This window comes from Cherax quadricarinatus, chromosome 54 (assembly GCF_038502225.1).
Source record: "Cherax quadricarinatus isolate ZL_2023a chromosome 54, ASM3850222v1, whole genome shotgun sequence".
In the NCBI taxonomy this organism is placed as follows: domain Eukaryota; kingdom Metazoa; phylum Arthropoda; class Malacostraca; order Decapoda; family Parastacidae; genus Cherax; species Cherax quadricarinatus.
In genome coordinates this window covers 22,734,017-22,754,945 of record NC_091345.1, presented here as the reverse complement: position 1 = coordinate 22,754,945, position 20,929 = coordinate 22,734,017, and the positions used below count along the sequence as shown (strand labels likewise).

At 43.3% G+C, this 20,929-nt stretch overlaps 1 protein-coding gene across 12 annotated transcripts in view; it reads right to left on the bottom strand.

Moving 5' to 3' along the window:
* Positions 1–20,929, bottom strand: part of RapGAP1 (Rap GTPase activating protein 1) — a 388,752-nt gene that overhangs the window by 61,186 nt on the left and 306,637 nt on the right. Inside the window, exon 1 of one of the 12 annotated variants that reach the window (XM_070096739.1) lies at positions 9,767–10,208. The exons of the other annotated variants lie outside the window; for them this stretch is intronic. Within the exon in view, the coding sequence (XP_069952840.1) occupies positions 9,767–9,790 (24 nt within the window). The 5' untranslated portion in view covers positions 9,791–10,208. Of the gene's footprint in view, positions 1–9,766; positions 10,209–20,929 lie in introns of those variants that run through there. 12 annotated transcript variants of the gene reach the window in all.

Here is a 20,929-nt window from a genome sequence, read left to right as displayed (position 1 = left end):
CATCAGATGCAGCATTCTTCACCTGACCTCAGCCGGACTATAAATACTCGCGTTCCTTCCACCCCAGGTAGTTCTGTTTGTGACTTGAAAAAGCCCACTGTGTGGGCGAAACGTAGTCAATAAAGGATCACATTATACTGCATTTGTGTTTATATTGCCATTGTGTCGGTATTTTATACCATTTATTTCCAGAGGTATGGTTCGTAAGCTGCACGGCGTACGGTCAGTAATAACATCTTGGTTGATCAGGTCTTCATCCACCAGGAGGCCTGGTCCGGGACCAGACCGCGGGAAGCAATGATCACCAGAAGCATCGCTCATGTATTCATGAAGATGTTTGGGGTAGAGTCAAGAATGTGAGTGTGTGCAACAGAGGTTTGTATAGTACAGGAGGATGGGTGTGACAAGAGGAAACAATTAGTGGAATCAGGAAAAAGAAAATAAAAAGTTAGCATATGAGAGGTTTTTGCAGTATAGAAATGGTATAGGGAGAGCGGAGTATATGGAGAGTAAAAGAGAGGTTGGCCGTGTGGTGAGGAAGTTCAAAACATGAGCCAGTGAGAGAGATTTTATAAAAAAATTTTTACTAAGAATAAGAAACTTGGAATGAGATCAGTAGGCTGTACAAGCCTAGGGAATGTGTGTGTGTGTGTGTGGGGGGGGGGGAATACTGGTGTACACTAACGGCCACTTTCAAGGCAGGCGAAACTGCAGATCTGGAGAATATACGGAAAACTTTCATTGCATGTATAAGAATAATCAAACACCTCAATTACTGGGATCACTTGAAGCACCTTGACGTGTACTCCTTGGAATGCAAGCGAGAAAGATGCATCATAATTTTCACCTGGAAAATCCTAGAGGGACTAGTCCCAAATCTGTACACGGAAATCACTCTTTACGAAAGCAAAAGACTGGGCAAGCGGTGCAACATCCCCCCTAATGAAAAGCAAGGGCACCGTGAGTACACTAACAGATAACAGAATTGAGTGTGGCTGGTAGTAAGAGCTTGGTTGATCAGGCCCTGACCCACTGTGATGCCTAGCCATGGACTGGGCAGCGGAGGAGTTGACCCCTGGAATACCCCCCAGATAGATATACACATGTCGTGCCGAATAGGTAAAACTTGCTATTTTGGCTTAAATGGCAACGCTCTTCTTGTCGAATAAGGCAAGCGAAAATTTGTGTATGCAATAATTTCGCAAAAATCATTCTGAACTAACAAAAAATATATTTCATTGTTTATTATTATTAAATTATTGTAAACTTATCTAAAATATATTGGATTAGGCTAAATTAGATTGCGCTTATAATAAGGTTAGGTAAGTTTTCTAAGGTGCTTTTAGTACAAAATTATTAATTTTTACATTAGCGTAAATAAAAAAAGAGTATATCTTTAAACGTATAAGAGAAAATTTTAGAAAGGACTTAATTTTAAACGAGTTCTTGCTAACTGATTAATTTTTCGTATTCGGCACACACACACACACACACACACATATATATATATATATATATATATATATATATATATATATATATATATATATATGTCGTGCCGAATAGGCAGAACTTGCGATCTTGGCTTAAATAGCAACGCTCATCTTGCCATATAGGACAAGTGAAAATTTGTGTATGCAATAATTTCTCCAAAATCATTCTGAACCTAACGAAAAAAATATATTTCACTGTGTTTGTTTAGTATTAAATTTTTGTAAACAAATCTAAAATATATTTAATTGGGTTAGGCTAAAATAAATTGTTCTTGTTATAATAAGGTTAGGTAAGTTTTCTAAGATTCTTTTGGAGCAAAATTAAAAAATTTTACATTAACATTAATGAAAAAAATATATCTTTAAACTTATAAGAGAAAATTTTAGAAAGGACTTAATTTTAAATGAGTTCTTGCTAATTGACCAGTTTTACATATTCGGCACGATATATATATATATATATATATATATATATATATATACATATATATATATATATATATATATATATATATATATATATAACAGCGCTACTAGCCAAGGAGTCGAACCCATGCTGCTTTGGCCCACCTCATGGTGAGCGGAAACTGGTGACGCTCCAGTCCACGGAACCACACAACAGTTTTCTTGTCAATCCTTGAAAAAGGTTTAAGTATTTTCTGGAGACAACAACAACAACAACACTATAAATAATGGTTGTTTTGACTCTTAGTTTGCAACAATAATTCTCAAACTACTGTATAAGACACAAAGAAATGTCTCCCTCTTTTGTCTCTGTCTTCAACCATTTTCTCCGTCATGTTCACTATATACGGTGGTCTTTTTAGACCACCTGACACAATTCTTTCTGTGCTGACATAAACACAATACCTTCATTATTGTCAGCCCCCATAAACGAGTTTTCCGCCACTTAAGTTTCCACCCAAGTTTCTTTCCATACAAAAACGTCTTCTCAATAAGTTTCCATTTAGAGAGTAAAAAAAATTAAAGAAAAGTTTTCCCTAAACCACAAGTTAGTGGCAAAATATTTTCCATTAAAAATCATCAGCTTTCCCTTTCTATCTTGAAGAGAAATATTCAATAAAATTTTGGTATGGCTGTCTAGCATTATGAGTAATGTTGGGAGAGATGTAAATAATGAAAGTGAACGTTATAGTAATGCTGTCAGAAGCCCGAGTACATCTATAACTCACTATAAACATGAACGTAAATAAGTACATTTATGGACCAACTTGCAATGTAAACACATTGATGTTGTAGTAGCCAGACTTAAGCTTGGTTAAAAGTACTTGAGGAATATATAGTATATTAACCTATGTGATATGGTAGGCATAATGCCACATGCAAGGCACAGTGCCACAGCCTCCCAATAAGAGATGTAAGGAGTGTTAAGAGAGGTTGAAGAGGACTATAGTACAACAACTTAACATCTAAGGTAACTTAAGTAGGAACGCACCAGTAAGAAGAAGAAAAACAATAAAAAGATTAACTGGGAATGTGTGACCCATAAAGTGAGGTTTCTCATTATGAAACAAAAAATCTTATGCCACAAGTTTAAGCAAAAAACACCATGCGTGGGACCTCTCATGTCGAGAACGGTGACGCAGGTGAAAGCAGAACTTAAGAAAGCGGTACCACTGCAGTACCTTCAACGCTCTCATCCAGGATCTGCTCCACATCCCAACAGCGCAGCAGGGTAGACCAGAAGAGAAGATGCATCAGCCTAGAACCCAGTCAAAACTTCTTCCTGCTGAGTCCTACGAGGAAACCCAGAGTCGTCTACAAGATGCAGCCTGTACACATACACAACCCCAGAAAACAGACAAGGAACAACTCCCTAAAAGTGAATTTCCACCTCTATCTCAGACCACTGGATCCAACATTAAGGCAGCAGCTGCTGCTGCCAAGGTCCACCATAGAACCAGCTACCCCGCCGTTCATACACATTTGCCGTAGCTCCACTATAGCGCTGGCACCACTATGGCATACACATACGTGAAGATCTTTCTCCACAACCTAATACTGCCTAAAACATCACACCTACAGTACTACTACTGCTAAACAAAAGCAACCACCCACATTTATTTTTATCAGGGGGAAACGTTAACTCCGGAGAAAAGTTATCCTCCAAGGCATGGTACTCGCCCCACTTCTCTTCCTCATTCTCATATCTGACATAGACTGTGACATAAATCATAGCAGACACTGCGAGTCTCCACGCTGATATTAACCTTCCAGTGAGCCAATGACAACAATATGATGTTCAGTGACGATAAGTTTTAGGTACTACGTCACGGAAGAATGGAGGCAATACAAACAAGATCTGAGTACAAGAGAAACTCAAACCACTCAACAGAATGTTCAGGGGCACCTAAGTACCCCTGTCTTCTAATATGTTCATTTTTCCACTATAATCTACCTTGTCCATAATTACTATAGCAATTGCTTTCTCTGTTTCGTAAGGTGAAGTCTAGGATCTTTTCTTAATTCTTTGCTCAGACCTCTGCAACACAATTGTCCTCAAAGATTTGTTAAGTTATACCATGAATTAAGGAAAGATCCTGGACTTGACCTTACGAACCAAAACAAATCCGATAGTAATTATGGACAAGGTAGATTATGGTGAAAAAATGAGCATATTTTAAGACAAGGGTACTTACGTACCCTTGTTGTTATAACTGCAAGAAAAAAATGATAGGGTGGATAACTAGAACTTCAAAACAAGAGATGTCAAGTCAATGATGTCATAATTAAAATTGTTTTAATTATGCTTTTCTCCACATTCCCTCTATTTTTTCTTGTTTGCGTGTCTGTTATTCTTGGCCTCAGTTGCTTTTCATAAATGTTTTTCTTATGGCACTTATAATTTGTCTGTATCTGCATCCTCTGATCCTCTACTAAACCCATTTACAGTATCTACTTTGTACTACTCTCCAAACTGTCCTTACCTCACCTTCGGTATTTGTGCGTGAGGACATACTACAACAAATCGCCTAAAGCCAATAATAACTCAAAAAGTGGCTGTATGAATGACTACTCAATGTAGTGCCAGATAGCACATACTATTCAAAGTTTAAATTTATTCAGTGCACATAATATATTCACTCATACTACTGTGCATACAATATATACTGGACAATCAGCTCTAGTGTGAACCCTGGTCTGAAACTCTTCCTTGATAGCTACAACTTCAAAACAAGAGATGTCAAGTCAATGATGTCACTCTTCAGGTCACCCATTCTCTCTAGGCTGGAATATATTGGTGCTAGTACACAGAATGTGCAGAGAACCTTCACTGCTCACATAAACTCAAACACCTAAATTACTGGGAACACATGAAGTCCTTAAAACTGTATTCCTTAGAGCTCAGGCGAGAGAACTGCATCATAATCTGAATAAAATAAAAGAAATGTTTTGATGTTACTTAAGCCATACCAATGGACAAGTGAAGCTAGCATGAGTACACAAGTTGTAGTCCGACTCTTGTGTTGACAATGAAGGGTAGACCGTTATCACCTTCTTCACCCCCCCCCCCAACCCCTCCCCCACACCACCACCTCTACGACCACCCCTATTAACCACAACACCACCACCACCCCTCACCACCACCACACGACACCTCATCACCACCACCCCTACTAACCACCACCACCACCCTACTCTAAATAATAATCTGTAATTCCCTGTTTGCTTTCGACAATAATAATAATAATAATAATAATAATAATAATAATAATAATAATAATAATAATAATAATAATAATAATAATAATGGTGTTTATTCCAAAATTACTTCCGGAACCAGGTAACAAAGTTCTATAAGGTTAGATAAAAGTCATTTTGTTATTTTACTTTAAATAAAACGATAATCTTCCAAGACATTTTTTAAATAACACGATAACCTTTCGCTATAATTTTAATTAACACGATAATCTTGCACGATGGCTTTAATTAACACCTTTCACATAGTTTTAATTAACACGATAACTTTTCACGATAGTTTTAAAAATCACAATTATCTTCCACAATAGTTTTAATTAATACCACAATCTTCTACAACAGTTTTAATTAATACAACAACTTCTACAATAGTTTTAAATAACACGATAATCTACAGTCAATACATTTCCCTACATTATCTGCTTCCCATTTAGCAAAAAAATTTTGCCTAATTTGCAACAATATATATATATATATATATATATATATATATATATATATATATATATATATATATATATATATATATATATATATATATATATATATACAGATAGATAAATAACAGGGATATCTTGCTACTCCTACTTACACTTTGGTCACACTTCACAGACACGCACATGCATATATATATACATACATCTAGGTTTTTCTCCTTTTTCTACATAGCTCTTGTTCCTCTTTATTTCTTCTATTGTCCATGGGGAAGTGGAAAAGAATCTTTCCTCCGTAAGCCATGCGTGTCGTATGAGGCGACTAAAATGCCGGGAGCAATGGGCTAGTAACCCCTTCTCCTGTAGACATTTACTAAAAAAGAGAAGAATAAAAAACTTTATAAAACTGGGATGCTTGAATGTGCGTGGATGTAGTGCAGATGACAAGAAACAGATGATTGCTGATGTTATGAATGAAAAGAAGTTGGATGTCCTGGCCCTAAGCGAAACAAAGCTGAAGGGGGTAGGAGAGTTTCAGTGGGGGGAAATAAATGGGATTAAATCTGGAGTATCTGAGAGAGTTAGAGCAAAGGAAGGGGTAGCAGTAATGTTGAAGGATCAGTTATGGAAGGAAAAAAGAGAATATGAATGTGTAAATTCAAGAATTATGTGGATTAAAGTAAAGGTTGGATGCGAAAAGTGGGTCATAATAAGCGTGTATGCACCTGGAGAAGAGAGGAATGTAGAGGAGAGAGATTTTGGGAGATGTTAAGTGAATGTATAGGAGCCTTTGACCCAAGTGAGAGAGTAATTGTGGTAGGGGATCTGAATGCTAAAGTAGGAGAAACTTTTAGAGAGGGTGTGGTAGGTAAGTTTGGGGTGCCAGGTGTAAATGATAATGGGAGCCCTTTGATTGAACTTTGTATAGAAAGGGGTTTAGTTATAGGTAATACATATTTTAAGAAAAAGAGGATAAATAAGTATACAAGATATGATGTAGGGCGAAATGACAGTAGTTTGTTGGATTATGTATTGGTAGATAAAAGACTGTTGAGTAGACAACAGGATGTACATGTTTATAGAGGGGCCACAGATATATCAGATCACTTTCTAGTTGTAGCTACACTGAGAGTAAAAGGTAGATGGGATACAAGGAGAATAGAAGCATCAGGGAAGAGAGAGGTGAAGGTTTATAAACTAAAAGAGGAGGCAGTTAGGGTAAGATATAAACAGCTATTGGAGGATAGATGGGCTAATGAGAGCATAGGCAATGGGGTCGAAGAGATATGGGGTAGGTTTAAAAATGTAGTGTTAGAGTGTTCAGCAGAAGTTTGTGGTTACAGGAAAGTGGGTGCGGGAGGGAAGAGGAGCGATTGGTGGAATGATGATGTAAAGAGAGTAGTAAGGGAGAAAAAGTTAGCATATGAGAAGTTTTTACAAAGCAGAAGTGATGCAAGGAGGGAAGAGTATATGGAGAAAAAGAGAGAGGTTAAGAGAGTGGTGAAGCAATGTAAAAAGAGAGCAAATGAGAGAGTGGGTGAGATGTTATCAACAAATTTTGTTGAAAATAAGAAAAAGTTTTGGAGTGAGATTAACAAGTTAAGGAAGCCTAGAGAACAAATGGATTTGTCAGTTAAAAATAGGAGAGGAGAGTTATTAAATGGAGAGTTAGAGGTATTGGGAAGATGGAGGGAATATTTTGAGGAATTGTTAAATGTTGATGAAGATAGGGAAGCTGTGATTTCGTGTATAGGGCAAGGAGGAATAACATCTTGTAGGAGTGAGGAAGAGCCAGTTGTGAGTGTGGGGGAAGTTCGTGAGGCAGTAGGTAAAATGAAAGGGGGTAAGGCAGCCGGGATTGATGGGATAAAGATAGAAATGTTAAAAGTAGGTGGGGATATAGTTTTGTAGTGGTTGGTCCAATTATTTAATAAATGTATGGAAGAGGGTAAGGTACCTAGGGATTGGCAGAGAGCATGCATAGTTCCTTTGTATAAAGGCAAAGGGGACAAAAGAGAGTGCAAAAATTATAGGGGGATAAGTCTGTTGAGTATACCTGGTAAAGTGTATGGTAGAGTTATTATTGAAAGAAATAAGAGTAAGACAGAGAATAGGATAGCAGATGAACAAGAAGGCTTTAGGAAAGGTAGGGGGTGTGTGGACCAGGTGTTTACAGTGAAACATATAAGTGAACAGTATTTAGATAAGGCTAAAGAGGTCTTTGTGGCATTTATGGATTTGGAAAAGGCGTATGACAGGGTGGATAGGGGGGCAATGTGTCAGATGTTGCAGGTGTATGGTGTAGGAGGTAGGTTACTGAAAGCAGTGAAGAGTTTTTACGAGGATAGTGAGGCTCAAGTTAGAGTATGTAGGAAAGAGGGAAATTATTTCCCAGTAAAAGTAGGCCTTAGACAAGGATGTGTGATGTCACCGTGGTTGTTTAATATATTTATAGATGGGGTTGTAAGAGAAGTAAATGTGAGGGTCTTGGCAAGAGGTGTGGAGTTAAAAGATAAAGAATCACACAAAAAGTGGGAGTTGTCACAGTTGCTCTTTGCTGATGACACTGTGCTCTTGGGAGATTCTGAAGGGAAGTTGCAGAGATTGGTGGATGAATTTGGTAGGGTGTGCAAAAGAAGAAAATTAAAAGTGAATACAGGAAAGAGTAAGGTTATGAGGATAACAAAAAGATTAGGTGATGACAGATTGGATATCAGATTGGAGGGAGAGAGTATGGAGGAGGTGAATGTATTCAGATATTTGGGAGTGGACGTGTCAGCGGATGGGTCTATGAAAGATGAGGTGAATCATAGAATTGATGAGGGGAAAAGGGTGAGTGGTGCACTTAGGAGTATGTGGAGACAAAGAACTTTGTCCTTGGAGGCAAAGAGGGGAATGTATGAGAGTATAGTTTTACCAACGCTCTTATATGGGTGTGAAGCATGGGTGATGAATGTTGCAGCGAGGAGAAGGCTGGAGGCAGTGGAGATGTCATGTCTGAGGGCAATGTGTGGTGTGAATATAATACAGAGAATTCGTAGTTTGGAAGTTAGGAGGAGGTGCGGGATTACCAAAACTGTTGTCCAGAGGGCTGAGGAAGGGTTGTTGAGGTGGTTCGGACATGTAGAGAGAATGGAGCGAAACAGAGTGACTTCAAGAGTGTATCAGTCTGTAGTGGAAGGAAGGCGGGATAGGGGTCGGCCTAGGAAAGGTTGGAGGGAAGGGGTAAAGGAGGTTTTGTGTGCGAGGGGCTTGGACTTCCAGCAGGCATGCGTGAGCGTGTTTGATAGGAGTGAATGGAGACAAATGGTTTTTAATACTTGATGTGCTGTTGGAGTGTGAGCAAAGTAACATTTATGAAGGGGTTCAGGGAAACTGGCAGGCCGGACTTGAGTCCTGGAGATGGAAAGTACAGTGCCTGCACTCTGAAGGAGGGGTGTTAATGTTGCAGTTTAAAAACTGTAGTGTAAAGCACCCTTCTGGCAAGACAGTGATGGAGTGAATGATGGTGAAAGTTTTTCTTTTTCGGGCCACCCTGCCTTGGTGGGAATCGGCCGGTGTGATTATATATATATATATATATATATATATATATATATATATATATATATATATATATATATATATATATCATGTCGTGCCGAATAGCAAGAACTCATTTAAAATTAAGTCATTTCTAAGATTTATACGCCTAAAATTTTATACACGTCGTGTACTGTATTTGCCATTTTTATACCAACAATGTATCTCTTAAATCTATTGTACCATAGTATGTTTAAAGATATATTTTTTTCATTTATGTTAATGTAAAAATTAACAATTTTGTACCAAAAGAACCTTAGAAAACATACCTAACCTTATTATAACAAGCGTAATTTAACTTAGTCTAGTCCAACTAAGTATATTTTAGGTAAGTTTACAATTTAATAATAAACAAACACAATGAAATATATTGTGTTCGTTAGGTTCAGAATGATTTTTGTGAATTATTGCATACACAATTTTTCGCTTGCCTTATTCGACAAGAAGAGCGTTGCTATTTAAGCCAAAATAGCAAGTTTTACCTATTCAGCACGACATATATAAAAGTAACATTATATTTAAACAAATGAAACTTACATCTGTGGACATTATGTTGCCCATCTCTGCGCCATTGATATATGTGATCCAGGATCTGATTAACACTTGACTTGGAAATTTGTTAAAAATATCTAGATTTTCGATGTTTACAATATTACCACAAATACTTTCAGACTTTTAGCACTATTTCAACATCCTAGTCTTTTTTTTTTTTATTATTATTAGCTTCTCAGACTTTTGATGCCGTCAACAACCTTCCGATCATTCGCACTTTTTCTGTCTTTGTAACTTGCCTTCAGAGTTAACAACTTTGTTACAGGAGTCAGTATCTTCTAGCAACATTCCTTTCTTGTAAGAGCCGGAGAATGTTAAAAGTTCCTTCTGTATTAACACATATTTCAGCTTGGGACGTTGTGTAATGGCTGTAAGACTTCTCTTAAAGTATGAGACATTATATTGACATCTGATGCTGTATTTATAAGTCTAAGACTTTTAAACAACTCACGGTAGTTATAACTAAAAGATTCCTACTCTATATGTTGTAAATAATACATTTATTAGACGATATTTATATCTAAAAATTATAAAATCATTATCTATTCATTATACAGAAATTTCATTTTATCATCATTACCAATAATCAGATATAATTACCAGTAATCATGATGATTACATCAACTAATAAACTGAACATTAAGACTTGATAACTGGCTCAGTCTCAACCATTATCAAGTCGTGCCTGAGTAGGAACGTAATAAGGTCAGGTCAGTTAGGTTACCCGTGTTCGGAAGATTACATCTCTAACAAGCACGTAACTTCCACCGTCCTCTCATAACATGTTTATTTTTCCACTATAATCTACCTTGTCCATAATTACTATCACATTTGCTTTGTCTGTTTCGTAGGGTGAAGTCCAGGATCTTTACTTAATTTATGGTATAACTTAACAAATGTTTGAGGACAATTGTGTTGTGAGGTCTGAGCAAGGAATTAAGGAAAGATCCTGGACTTAACCTTACGAAACAGACAAAGCAAATGTGATAGTAATTATGGACAAGGAAGATTATAGTGGAAAAATGAACATGTTATTAAAAGACGTGGGAAGTTACGTGACACCAGTACTGTCCTGGGAGAAAGTAGTAAGCACACACAAAGATTCATGTTAGGAATGGTGCGTACTGCAGAAACTTCAAAAAGGTTTCTCCGATTACCTAATTTTGGAAAAGGGACCGAAAATGAGAAACTTATAGTTGTTAACATGAGAGAAAGTATTGAGAGAAGCCCTACCATCCTATGGATGAAACACAAGCTGCCTGTTTGGCTCAGGCAAGAGTCTTCTCTCTCAAGAATATGCAAGATGGAAGGTAAATCTTACAAACTCTTACTTGCAGTCCCTCTACACTTATCTTTTCTTCCCTGCGTTTCCTGTTCGTTATTTTCCTGCACTATACATAGTTTTTTTTTAGTTTTTCAAAGCCTGGTGTCAGTCGTGGCCACAAGGAGGACGAGTCCATGAATTTACAAATTTGAAAGACAGTCACAGGTATTATAAAAAAAATCATACGACAGAAATCTTAATTTGCCTTGACAGACATGAGGGTCGTATGAATTAACATTCATCCTGCAGCCCGAGTTGACTCGGACAGTGTAAGAAGGTATACATGGTAACAGCCAGTCACGACCGATGGATCAGTAAAAGTCTTACTTTCACTGCTTTCATACAGCCAGTGGTCTGTTATGGTGCACTACTCTAGTCACACAGACCGGCCAAGAGGTTATGGTGCACCACTCTAGTCACACAGACCGGCCAAGAGGTTATGGTGCACCACTCTAGTCACACAGACCGGCCAAGAGGTTATGGTGCACCACTCTAGTCACACAGACCGGCCAAGAGGTTATGGTGCGCAACTCTAGTCACACAGACCGGCCAAGAGTACATATATCGTCTTACTTACAAGTAATTAAATATATCCACCAATCAGACAGGATACAAAAACATTCGGTAATTATATTCCATAATTTAAAAATACTAATTTGAAAACGACTTAGTAAAAGAGTAAGATTTTGTCCCCCCACCCTCCCTCCCCAAAAATGAGACCTACTTATAAAATTACAAGAGACCAAGTTTCGAAAAAACAATGCCACTGCATGGCTCACATTTTAAACATAGGCCTAACAGGCCTAATATGCAGGTATTACCTAAAATTGTACAATTAATAAATACTTCACAACGTGAAGTAAACACGATCAGCCAGGATAACCTGGTGGAGTGTTAGCCAGCCAGGATAACCTGGTGGAGTGTTAGCCAGCCAGGATAACCTGGTGGAGTGTTAGCCAGTCAGGATAACCTGGTGGAGTGTTAGCCAGTCAGGATAACCTGGTGGAGTGTTAGCCAGCCAGGATAACCTGGTGGAGTGTTAGCCAGCCAGGATAACCTGGTGGAGTGTTAGCCAGCCAGGATAACCTGGTGGAGTGTTAGCCAGCCAGGATAACCTGGTGGAGTGTTAGCCAGCCAGGATAACCTGGTGGAGTGTTAGCCAGCCAGGATAACCTGATGAAGTGTTAGCCAGCCAGGATAACCTGGTGGAGTGTTAGCCAGCCAGGATAACCTGGTGGAGTGTTAGCCAGCCAGGATAACCTGGTGGAGTGTTAGCCAGCCAGGATAACCTGGTGGAGTGTTAGCCAGCCAGGATAACCTGGTGGAGTGTTAGCCAGCCAGGATAACCTGGTGGAGTGTTAGCCAGCCAGGATAACCTGGTGGAGTGTTAGCCAGCCAGGATAACCTGGTGGAGTGTTAGCCAGCCAGGATAACCTGGTGGAGTGTTAGCCAGCCAGGATAACCTGGTGGAGTGTTAGCCAGCCAGGATAACCTGGTGGAGTGTTAGCCAGCCAGGATAACCTGGTGGAGTGTTAGCCAGCCAGGATAACCTGGTGGAGTGTTAGCCAGCCAGGATAACCTGGTGGAGTGTTAGCCAGCCAGGATAACCTGGTGGAGTGTTAGCCAGCCAGGATAACCTGGTGGAGTGTTAGCCAGCCAGGATAACCTGGTGGAGTGTTAGCCAGCCAGGATAACCTGGTGGAGTGTTAGCCAGCCAGGATAACCTGGTGGAGTGTTAGCCAGCCAGGATAACCTGGTGGAGTGTTAGCCAGCCAGGATAACCTGGTGGAGTGTTAGCCAGCCAGGATAACCTGGTGGAGTGTTAGCCAGCCAGGATAACCTGGTGGAGTGTTAGCCAGCCAGGATAACCTGGTGGAGTGTTAGCCAGCCAGGATAACCTGGTGGAGTGTTAGCCAGCCAGGATAACCTGGTGGAGTGTTAGCCAGCCAGGATAACCTGGTGGAGTGTTAGCCAGCCAGGATAACCTGGTGGAGTGTTAGCCAGCCAGGATAACCTGGTGGAGTGTTAGCCAGCCAGGATAACCTGGTGGAGTGTTAGCCAGCCAGGATAACCTGGTGGAGTGTTAGCCAGCCAGGATAACCTGGTGGAGTGTTAGCCAGCCAGGATAACCTGGTGGAGTGTTAGCCAGCCAGGATAACCTGGTGGAGTGTTAGCCAGCCAGGATAACCTGGTGGAGTGTTAGCCAGCCAGGATAACCTGGTGGAGTGTTAGCCAGCCAGGATAACCTGGTGGAGTGTTAGCCAGCCAGGATAACCTGGTGGAGTGTTAGCCAGCCAGGATAACCTGGTGGAGTGTTAGCCAGCCAGGATAACCTGGTGGAGTGTTAGCCAGCCAGGATAACCTGGTGGAGTGTTAGCCAGCCAGGATAACCTGGTGGAGTGTTAGCCAGCCAGGATAACCTGGTGGAGTGTTAGCCAGCCAGGATAACCTGGTGGAGTGTTAGCCAGCCAGGATAACCTGGTGGAGTGTTAGCCAGCCAGGATAACCTGGTGGAGTGTTAGCCAGCCAGGATAACCTGGTGGAGTGTTAGCCAGCCAGGATAACCTGGTGGAGTGTTAGCCAGCCAGGATAACCTGGTGGAGTGTTAGCCAGCCAGGATAACCTGGTGGAGTGTTAGCCAGCCAGGATAACCTGGTGGAGTGTTAGCCAGCCAGGATAACCTGGTGGAGTGTTAGCCAGCCAGGATAACCTGGTGGAGTGTTAGCCAGCCAGGATAACCTGGTGGAGTGTTAGCCAGCCAGGATAACCTGGTGGAGTGTTAGCCAGCCAGGATAACCTGGTGGAGTGTTAGCCAGTCAGGATAACCTGGTGGAGTGTTAGCCAGCCAGGATAACCTGGTGGAGTGTTAGCCAGCCAGGATAACCTGGTGGAGTGTTAGCCAGCCAGGATAACCTGGTGGAGTGTTAGCCAGCCAGGATAACCTGGTGGAGTGTTAGCCAGCCAGGATAACCTGGTGGAGTGTTAGCCAGCCAGGATAACCTGGTGGAGTGTTAGCCAGCCAGGATAACCTGGTGGAGTGTTAGCCAGCCAGGATAACCTGGTGGAGTGTTAGCCAGCCAGGATAACCTGGTGGAGTGTTAGCCAGCCAGGATAACCTGGTGGAGTGTTAGCCAGCCAGGATAACCTGGTGGAGTGTTAGCCAGCCAGGATAACCTGGTGGAGTGTTAGCCAGTCAGGATAACCTGGTGGAGTGTTAGCCAGCCAGGATAACCTGGTGGAGTGTTAGCCAGCCAGGATAACCTGGTGGAGTGTTAGCCAGCCAGGATAACCTGGTGGAGTGTTAGCCAGCCAGGATAACCTGGTGGAGTGTTAGCCAGCCAGGATAACCTGGTGGAGTGTTAGCCAGCCAGGATAACCTGGTGGAGTGTTAGCCAGCCAGGATAACCTGGTGGAGTGTTAGCCAGCCAGGATAACCTGGTGGAGTGTTAGCCAGTCAGGATAACCTGGTGGAGTGTTAGCCAGCCAGGATAACCTGGTGGAGTGTTAGCCAGCCAGGATAACCTGGTGGAGTGTTAGCCAGCCAGGATAACCTGGTGGAGTGTTAGCCAGTCAGGATAACCTGGTGGAGTGTTAGCCAGCCAGGATAACCTGGTGGAGTGTTAGCCAGCCAGGATAACCTGGTGGAGTGTTAGCCAGCCAGGATAACCTGGTGGAGTGTTAGCCAGCCAGGATAACCTGGTGGAGTGTTAGCCAGCCAGGATAACCTGGTGGAGTGTTAGCCAGTCAGGATAACCTGGTGGAGTGTTAGCCAGCCAGGATAACCTGGTGGAGTGTTAGCCAGCCAGGATAACCTGGTGGAGTGTTAGCCAGCCAGGATAACCTGGTGGAGTGTTAGCCAGTCAGGATAACCTGGTGGAGTGTTAGCCAGCCAGGATAACCTGGTGGAGTGTTAGCCAGCTAGGATAACCTGGTGGAGTGTTAGCCAGCCAGGATAACCTGGTGGAGTGTTAGCCAGCCAGGATAACCTGGTGGAGTGTTAGCCAGCCAGGATAACCTGGTGGAGTGTTAGCCAGCCAGGATAACCTGGTGGAGTGTTAGCCAGCCAGGATAATCTGGTGGAGTGTTAGCCAGCCAGGATAACCTGGTGGAGTGTTAGCCAGCCAGGATAACCTGGTGGAGTGTTAGCCAGCCAGGATAATCTGGTGGAGTGTTAGCCAGCCAGGATAACCTGGTGGAGTGTTAGCCAGCCAGGATAACCTGGTGGAGTGTTAGCCAGCCAGGATAACCTGGTGGAGTGTTAGCCAGCCAGGATAACCTGGTGGAGTGTTAGCCAACCAGGATAACCTGCTAGAGTGTTAGCCAGCCAGGATAATCTGGTGGAGTGTTAGCCAGCCAGGATAACCTGGTGGAGTGTTAGCCAGCCAGGATAACCTTGTGGAGTGTTAGCCAGCCAGGATAACCTGGTGGAGTGTTAGCCAGCCAGGATAACCTGGTGGAGTGTTAGCCAGCCAGGATAACCTGGTGGAGTGTTAGCCAGCCAGGATAACCTGGTGGAGTGTTAGCCAGCCAGGATAATCTGGTGGAGTGTTAGCCAGCCAGGATAACCTGGTGGAGTGTTAGCCAGCCAGGATAACCTGGTGGAGTGTTAGCCAGCCAGGATAACCTGGTGGAGTGTTAGCCAGCCAGGATAACCTGGTGGAGTGTTAGCCAGTCAGGATAACCTGGTGGAGTGTTAGCCAGTCAGGATAACCTGGTGGAGTGTTAGCCAGCCAGGATAACCTGGTGGAGTGTTAGCCAGCCAGGATAACCTGGTGGAGTGTTAGCCAGCCAGGATAACCTGGTGGAGTGTTATCCAGCCAGGATAACCTGGTGGAGTGTTAGCCAGCTAGGATAACCCAGTGTGTCATCGAGGACTGTCTGGCTTATTTCCACAGTGATTTTGCAAATCTTCTTCCCCAGGATGCCACCCACAACAAGAAAAAAAAAGGGTCAGACAAAGTGACTTATTTCCACTGGCGTCCTTGTCCTTATCCTTCAAATATTCACACTTCACTTACGACCATCTTCACTCTGGCATACACTTCGCAAGACAGGCACCTCCACTACTACGTAATACACTTCACTTAGGACCATCCTCACTCTGGCATACACTTCGCAAGACAGGCACCTCCACTACTACGTAATACACTTCACTTAGGACCATCCTCACTCTGGCATACACTTCGCAAGACAGGCACCTCTACTACTACGTAATACACTTCACTTAGGACCATCCTCACTCTGGCATGCACTTCGCAAGACAGGCACCTCCACTACTACGTAATACACTTCACTTAGGACCATCCTCACTCTGGCATACACTTCGCAAGACAGGCACCTCCACTACTACGTAATACACTTCACTTAGGACCATCCTCACTCTGGCATACACTTCGCAAGACAGGCACCTCCACTACTACGTAATTCCACCCACTACACAAATTACAACCGGTGAACTAATTTCCATGTCACTTGAGGAGCTGAGAAGTCAGTGTCAGCTTGTGCTTCGTTATAAATAACGTCTAGGAGGTACAATATTAAGAACGTCCACACGAGTCAGGTTCCTTGCCAGAGTAAATGGGAGGAGGTTGTCATGTGTAGAGAAACTTAACATTTGTGTGTACACAGCAACCACCTGAGAACCTTACTGACTCACACCTGTGTTTGTGGGACAAGTGTGCGCGAGGGAGAGCACAGGCAGGGGGAAGAGGGCAGGTAGAGGAGAGCAGAGACAGGTGGAAGAGGGCAGGTAGAGGAGAGCAGAGACAGGTGGAAGAGGGCAGGTAGAGGAGAGCAGAGGCAGAGGGAAAAGGGCAGGTAGAGGAGAGCAGAGGCAGGGGGAAAAGGGCAGGTAGAGGAGAGCAGAAGCAGGGGGAAGAGGGCAGGTAGAGGAGAGCAGACAGGGGGAAGAGGACAGGTGGAGGAGAATGGAGGAGAGCAGAGGAGAGGCAGGGGGAAGAGGGAAGGTAGAAGAGAGCAGAGGAAAGGCAGGGGAAGAGGGCAGGTAGAGGAGAGCAGAGGTAGGAGAAGAGGGCAGGTAGAGGAGAGCAGTGGCAGGCGGAAGAGGGCAGGTAGATGAGAGCAGAGGCAGGGGGAAGAGAGCAGGTAGAGGAGAGCAGAGGCAGAGGTATGGGGTAGAGGGCAGGTAGAGGAGAGCAGAGGCAGGGGGAAGAGGGCAGGTAGAGGAGAGGAGAGGCAGGGGGAAGAGGGCAGGTAGAGGAGAGCAGAGGAGAGGCAGGGGGAAGAGGGCAGGTAGAGGAGAGCAGAGGAGAGGCAGGGGGAAGAGGGCAGGTAGAGGAGAGCAGAGGAGAGGCAGGGGGAAGAGGGCAGGTAGAGGAGAGCAGAGGCAGGGGGAAGAGGGCAGGTAGAGGAGAGCAGAGGCAGGGGGAAGAGGGCAGGTAGAGGAGAGCAGAGGAGAGGCAGGGGGAAGAGGGTAGGTAGAGGAGAGCAGAGGAGAGGCAGGGGAAACAGGGGAAGCAGAGTAGGGCAGAGGCAGAGGAGAACAGAGGTAGAGGAGAACGGAGGTAGAAGAGAGCAGAGGTACAGGAGAACAGAGGCAGAGGAGAACAGAGGTAGAGGAGAACGGAGGTAGAAGAGAGCAGAGGTACAGGAGAACAGAGGCAGAGGAAAACAGAGGTAGAGGAGAGAGCAAAGGTAGAGAACAGAGGTATAGGAGAGAGCAGAGGTAGAGAACAGAGATAAAGAACAGAGGCAGAGGAGAACAGATGTAGAAGAGAGAGGAGAGGTAGAGGAGAGCAGAGGTAAAATAGAGCAGAGGTAAAGGAGAGCAGAGGTAGAGAAGTGAGGTAGAGGACAGCAGAGGTAGAGAACAGAGGTAGAGGAGAATAGAGGTAGAGGACAGCAGAGGGTAGGTTATGGTACTATGGTAGGGTAGGTTATGGTACTATGGTAGGGTAGGTTATGGTACTATGGTAGGGTAGGTTATGGTACTATGGTAGGGTAGGTTATGGTACTATGGTAGGGTAGGTTATGGTACTATGGTAGGGTAGGTTATGGTACTACGGTAGGGTAGGTTATGGTACTATGGTAGGGTAGGTTATGGTACTATGGTAGGGTAGGTTATGGTACTATGGTAGGGTAGGTTATGGTACTATGGTAGGGTAGGTTATGGTACTATGGTAGGGTAGGTTATGGTACTATGGTAGGGTAGGTTATGGTACTATGGTAGGGTAGGTTATGGTACTATGGTAGGGTAGGTTATGGTACTATGGTAGGGTAGGTTATGGTACTATGGTAGGGTAGGTTATGGTACTATGGTAGGGTAGGTTATGGTACTATGGTAGGGTAGGTTATGGTACTATGGTAGGGTAGGTTATGGTACTATGGTGGGGTAGGCTATAGTACTATGGTAGGGTAGGTTATGGTACTATGGTAGGGTCGGTTATGGTACTATGGTAGAGTAGGTTATTGTACTATGGTAGGGTAGGTTATGGTACTATGGTAGGGTCGGTTATGGTACTATGGTAGAGTAGGTTATGGTACTATGGTGGGGTAGATGATGGTACCATGGTAGGGTAGGTTATGGTACTATGGTAGAGTAGGTTATGGTACTATGGTAGGGTCGGTTATGGTACTATGGTAGATCAGGTTATGGTACTATGGTGGAGTAGATGATGGTACCATGGTAGGGTAGGTTATGGTACTATGGTAGGGTAGGTTATGGTAGGGTAGGTTATGGTAGGGTAGGTTATACTACTATGGTAGGGTGCGTTATGGTACTATGGTAGGGTAGGTTATGGTACTATGGTAAGGTAGGTTATGGTACTATGGTAGGGTAGGTTACGGTACTATGGTAGGGTAGGTTATGGTACTATGGTAGGGTAGGTTATGGTATTTTGGTAGTGTAGGTTATGGTACTATGGTAGGGTAGGTTATGGTACTATGGTAGGGTAGGTTATGGTACCATGGCAGAGTAGGTTATGGTATTTTGGTAGTGTAGGTTATGGTACTAAGGTAGGGTAGGCTATGGTACTATGGTAGGGTAGGTTATGGTACTATGGTAGAGTAGGTTATGGTGCTATGGTAGGGTAGGTTATGGTATTTTGGTAGTGTAGGTTATGGTACTATGGTAGGGTAAGCTATGGTACTATGGTAGAGTAGGTTATCGTACTATGGTAGGGTAGGTTATGGTACTATGGAAGGGTAGGTTATGGTACTATGGTAGGGTAGGTTATACTATGGTAGGGTAGGTTATGGTACTATGGTAGGGTAGGTTATGATACTATGGTAGAGTAGGTTATGGTACTATGGTAGGGTAGGTTATGGTACTATGGTAGGGTAGGTTATGGTAATATGGTAGGGTAGGTTATGGTACTATGATAGGGTAGGTTATGGTACTATGGTAGGGTAGGTTATGGTACTATGGTAGGGTAGGTTATGGTACTATGGTAGGGTAGGTTATGGTACTATGGTAGGGTTGGTTATGGTACTATGGTAAGGTAGATTCTGGTATTATGGTAGGGTAGGTTATGGTACTATGGTAAGGTTGGTTATGGTACTATGGTAGGGTAGGTTATGGTACTATGGTAGGGTAGGTTATGGTACTATGGTAGGGTAGGTTATGGTACTAGGGTAGGGTAGGTTATGGTACTATGGTAAGGTAGATTCTGGTACTATGGTAGGGTAGGTTATGGTACTATGGTAAGGTAGGTTATGGTACTATGGTAGGGCACATAACAGAGATTAAGAGATACCTGGAGGTTACCTGGAGGTTATTCCGGGGACCAACGCCCCCGCGGCCCGGTCCATGACCAGGCCTCCCGATGGATCAGGGCCTGATCAACTAGGCTGTTACTGCTGGCCGCACGCAGTCCAACGTACGAGCCACAGCCCGGCTGATCCGGCACTGACTTTAGGTATCCGTCCAGCTCTCTCTTGAAGGCAGCCAGGGGTTTATTGGCAATTCCCCTAATGCTTGATGGGAGGCTGTTGAACAGTCTTGGGCCCCGGACACTTATGGTCAGGTCAGCTGTGTCTCAGTCACTGTCACATACTTGTGTCTCTCAGTCACTGTCACATACTTGTGTCTCTCAGTCACTGTCACATACTTGTGTCTCTCAGTCACTGTCACATACTTGTGTCTCTCAGTCACTGTCACATACTTGTGTCTCTCAGTCACTGTCACATACTTGTGTCTCTCAGTCACTGTCACATACTTGTGTCTCTCAGTCACTGTCACATACTTGTGTCTCTCAATCACTGTCGCATACTTGTGTGTCACTGTCACATACTTGTGTCTCTCAGTCACTGTCACATACTTGTGTCTCAGTCGCATACTTGTGTCTCTCAGTCACTGTCACATACTTGTCTCTCAGTCACTGTCACATACTTGTGTCTCAGTCACTGTCACATACCTGTGTCTCAGTCACTGTCACATACTTGTGTCTCAGTCACTGTCACATGCTTGTGTCTCTCAGTCACTGTCACATACTTGTGTCTCTCAGTCACTGTCACATACTTGTGTCTCTCAGTCACTGTCACATACTTGTGTCTCTCAGTCACTGTCACATACTTGTGTCTCTCAGTCACTGTCACATACTTGTGTCTCTCAGTCACTGTCGCATACTTGTGTCTCTCAGTCACTGTCACATACTTGTGTCTCTCAGTCACTGTCACATACTTGTGTCTCTCAGTCACTGTCGCATACTTGTGTCTCTCAGTCACTGTCACATACTTGTGTCTCTCAGTCACTGTCACAAACTTGTATCTCTCAGTCACTGTCACATACTTGTGTCTCTCAGTCACTGTCACATACTTGTCTCTCAGTCACTGTCACATACTTGTGTCTCTCAGTCACTGTTACA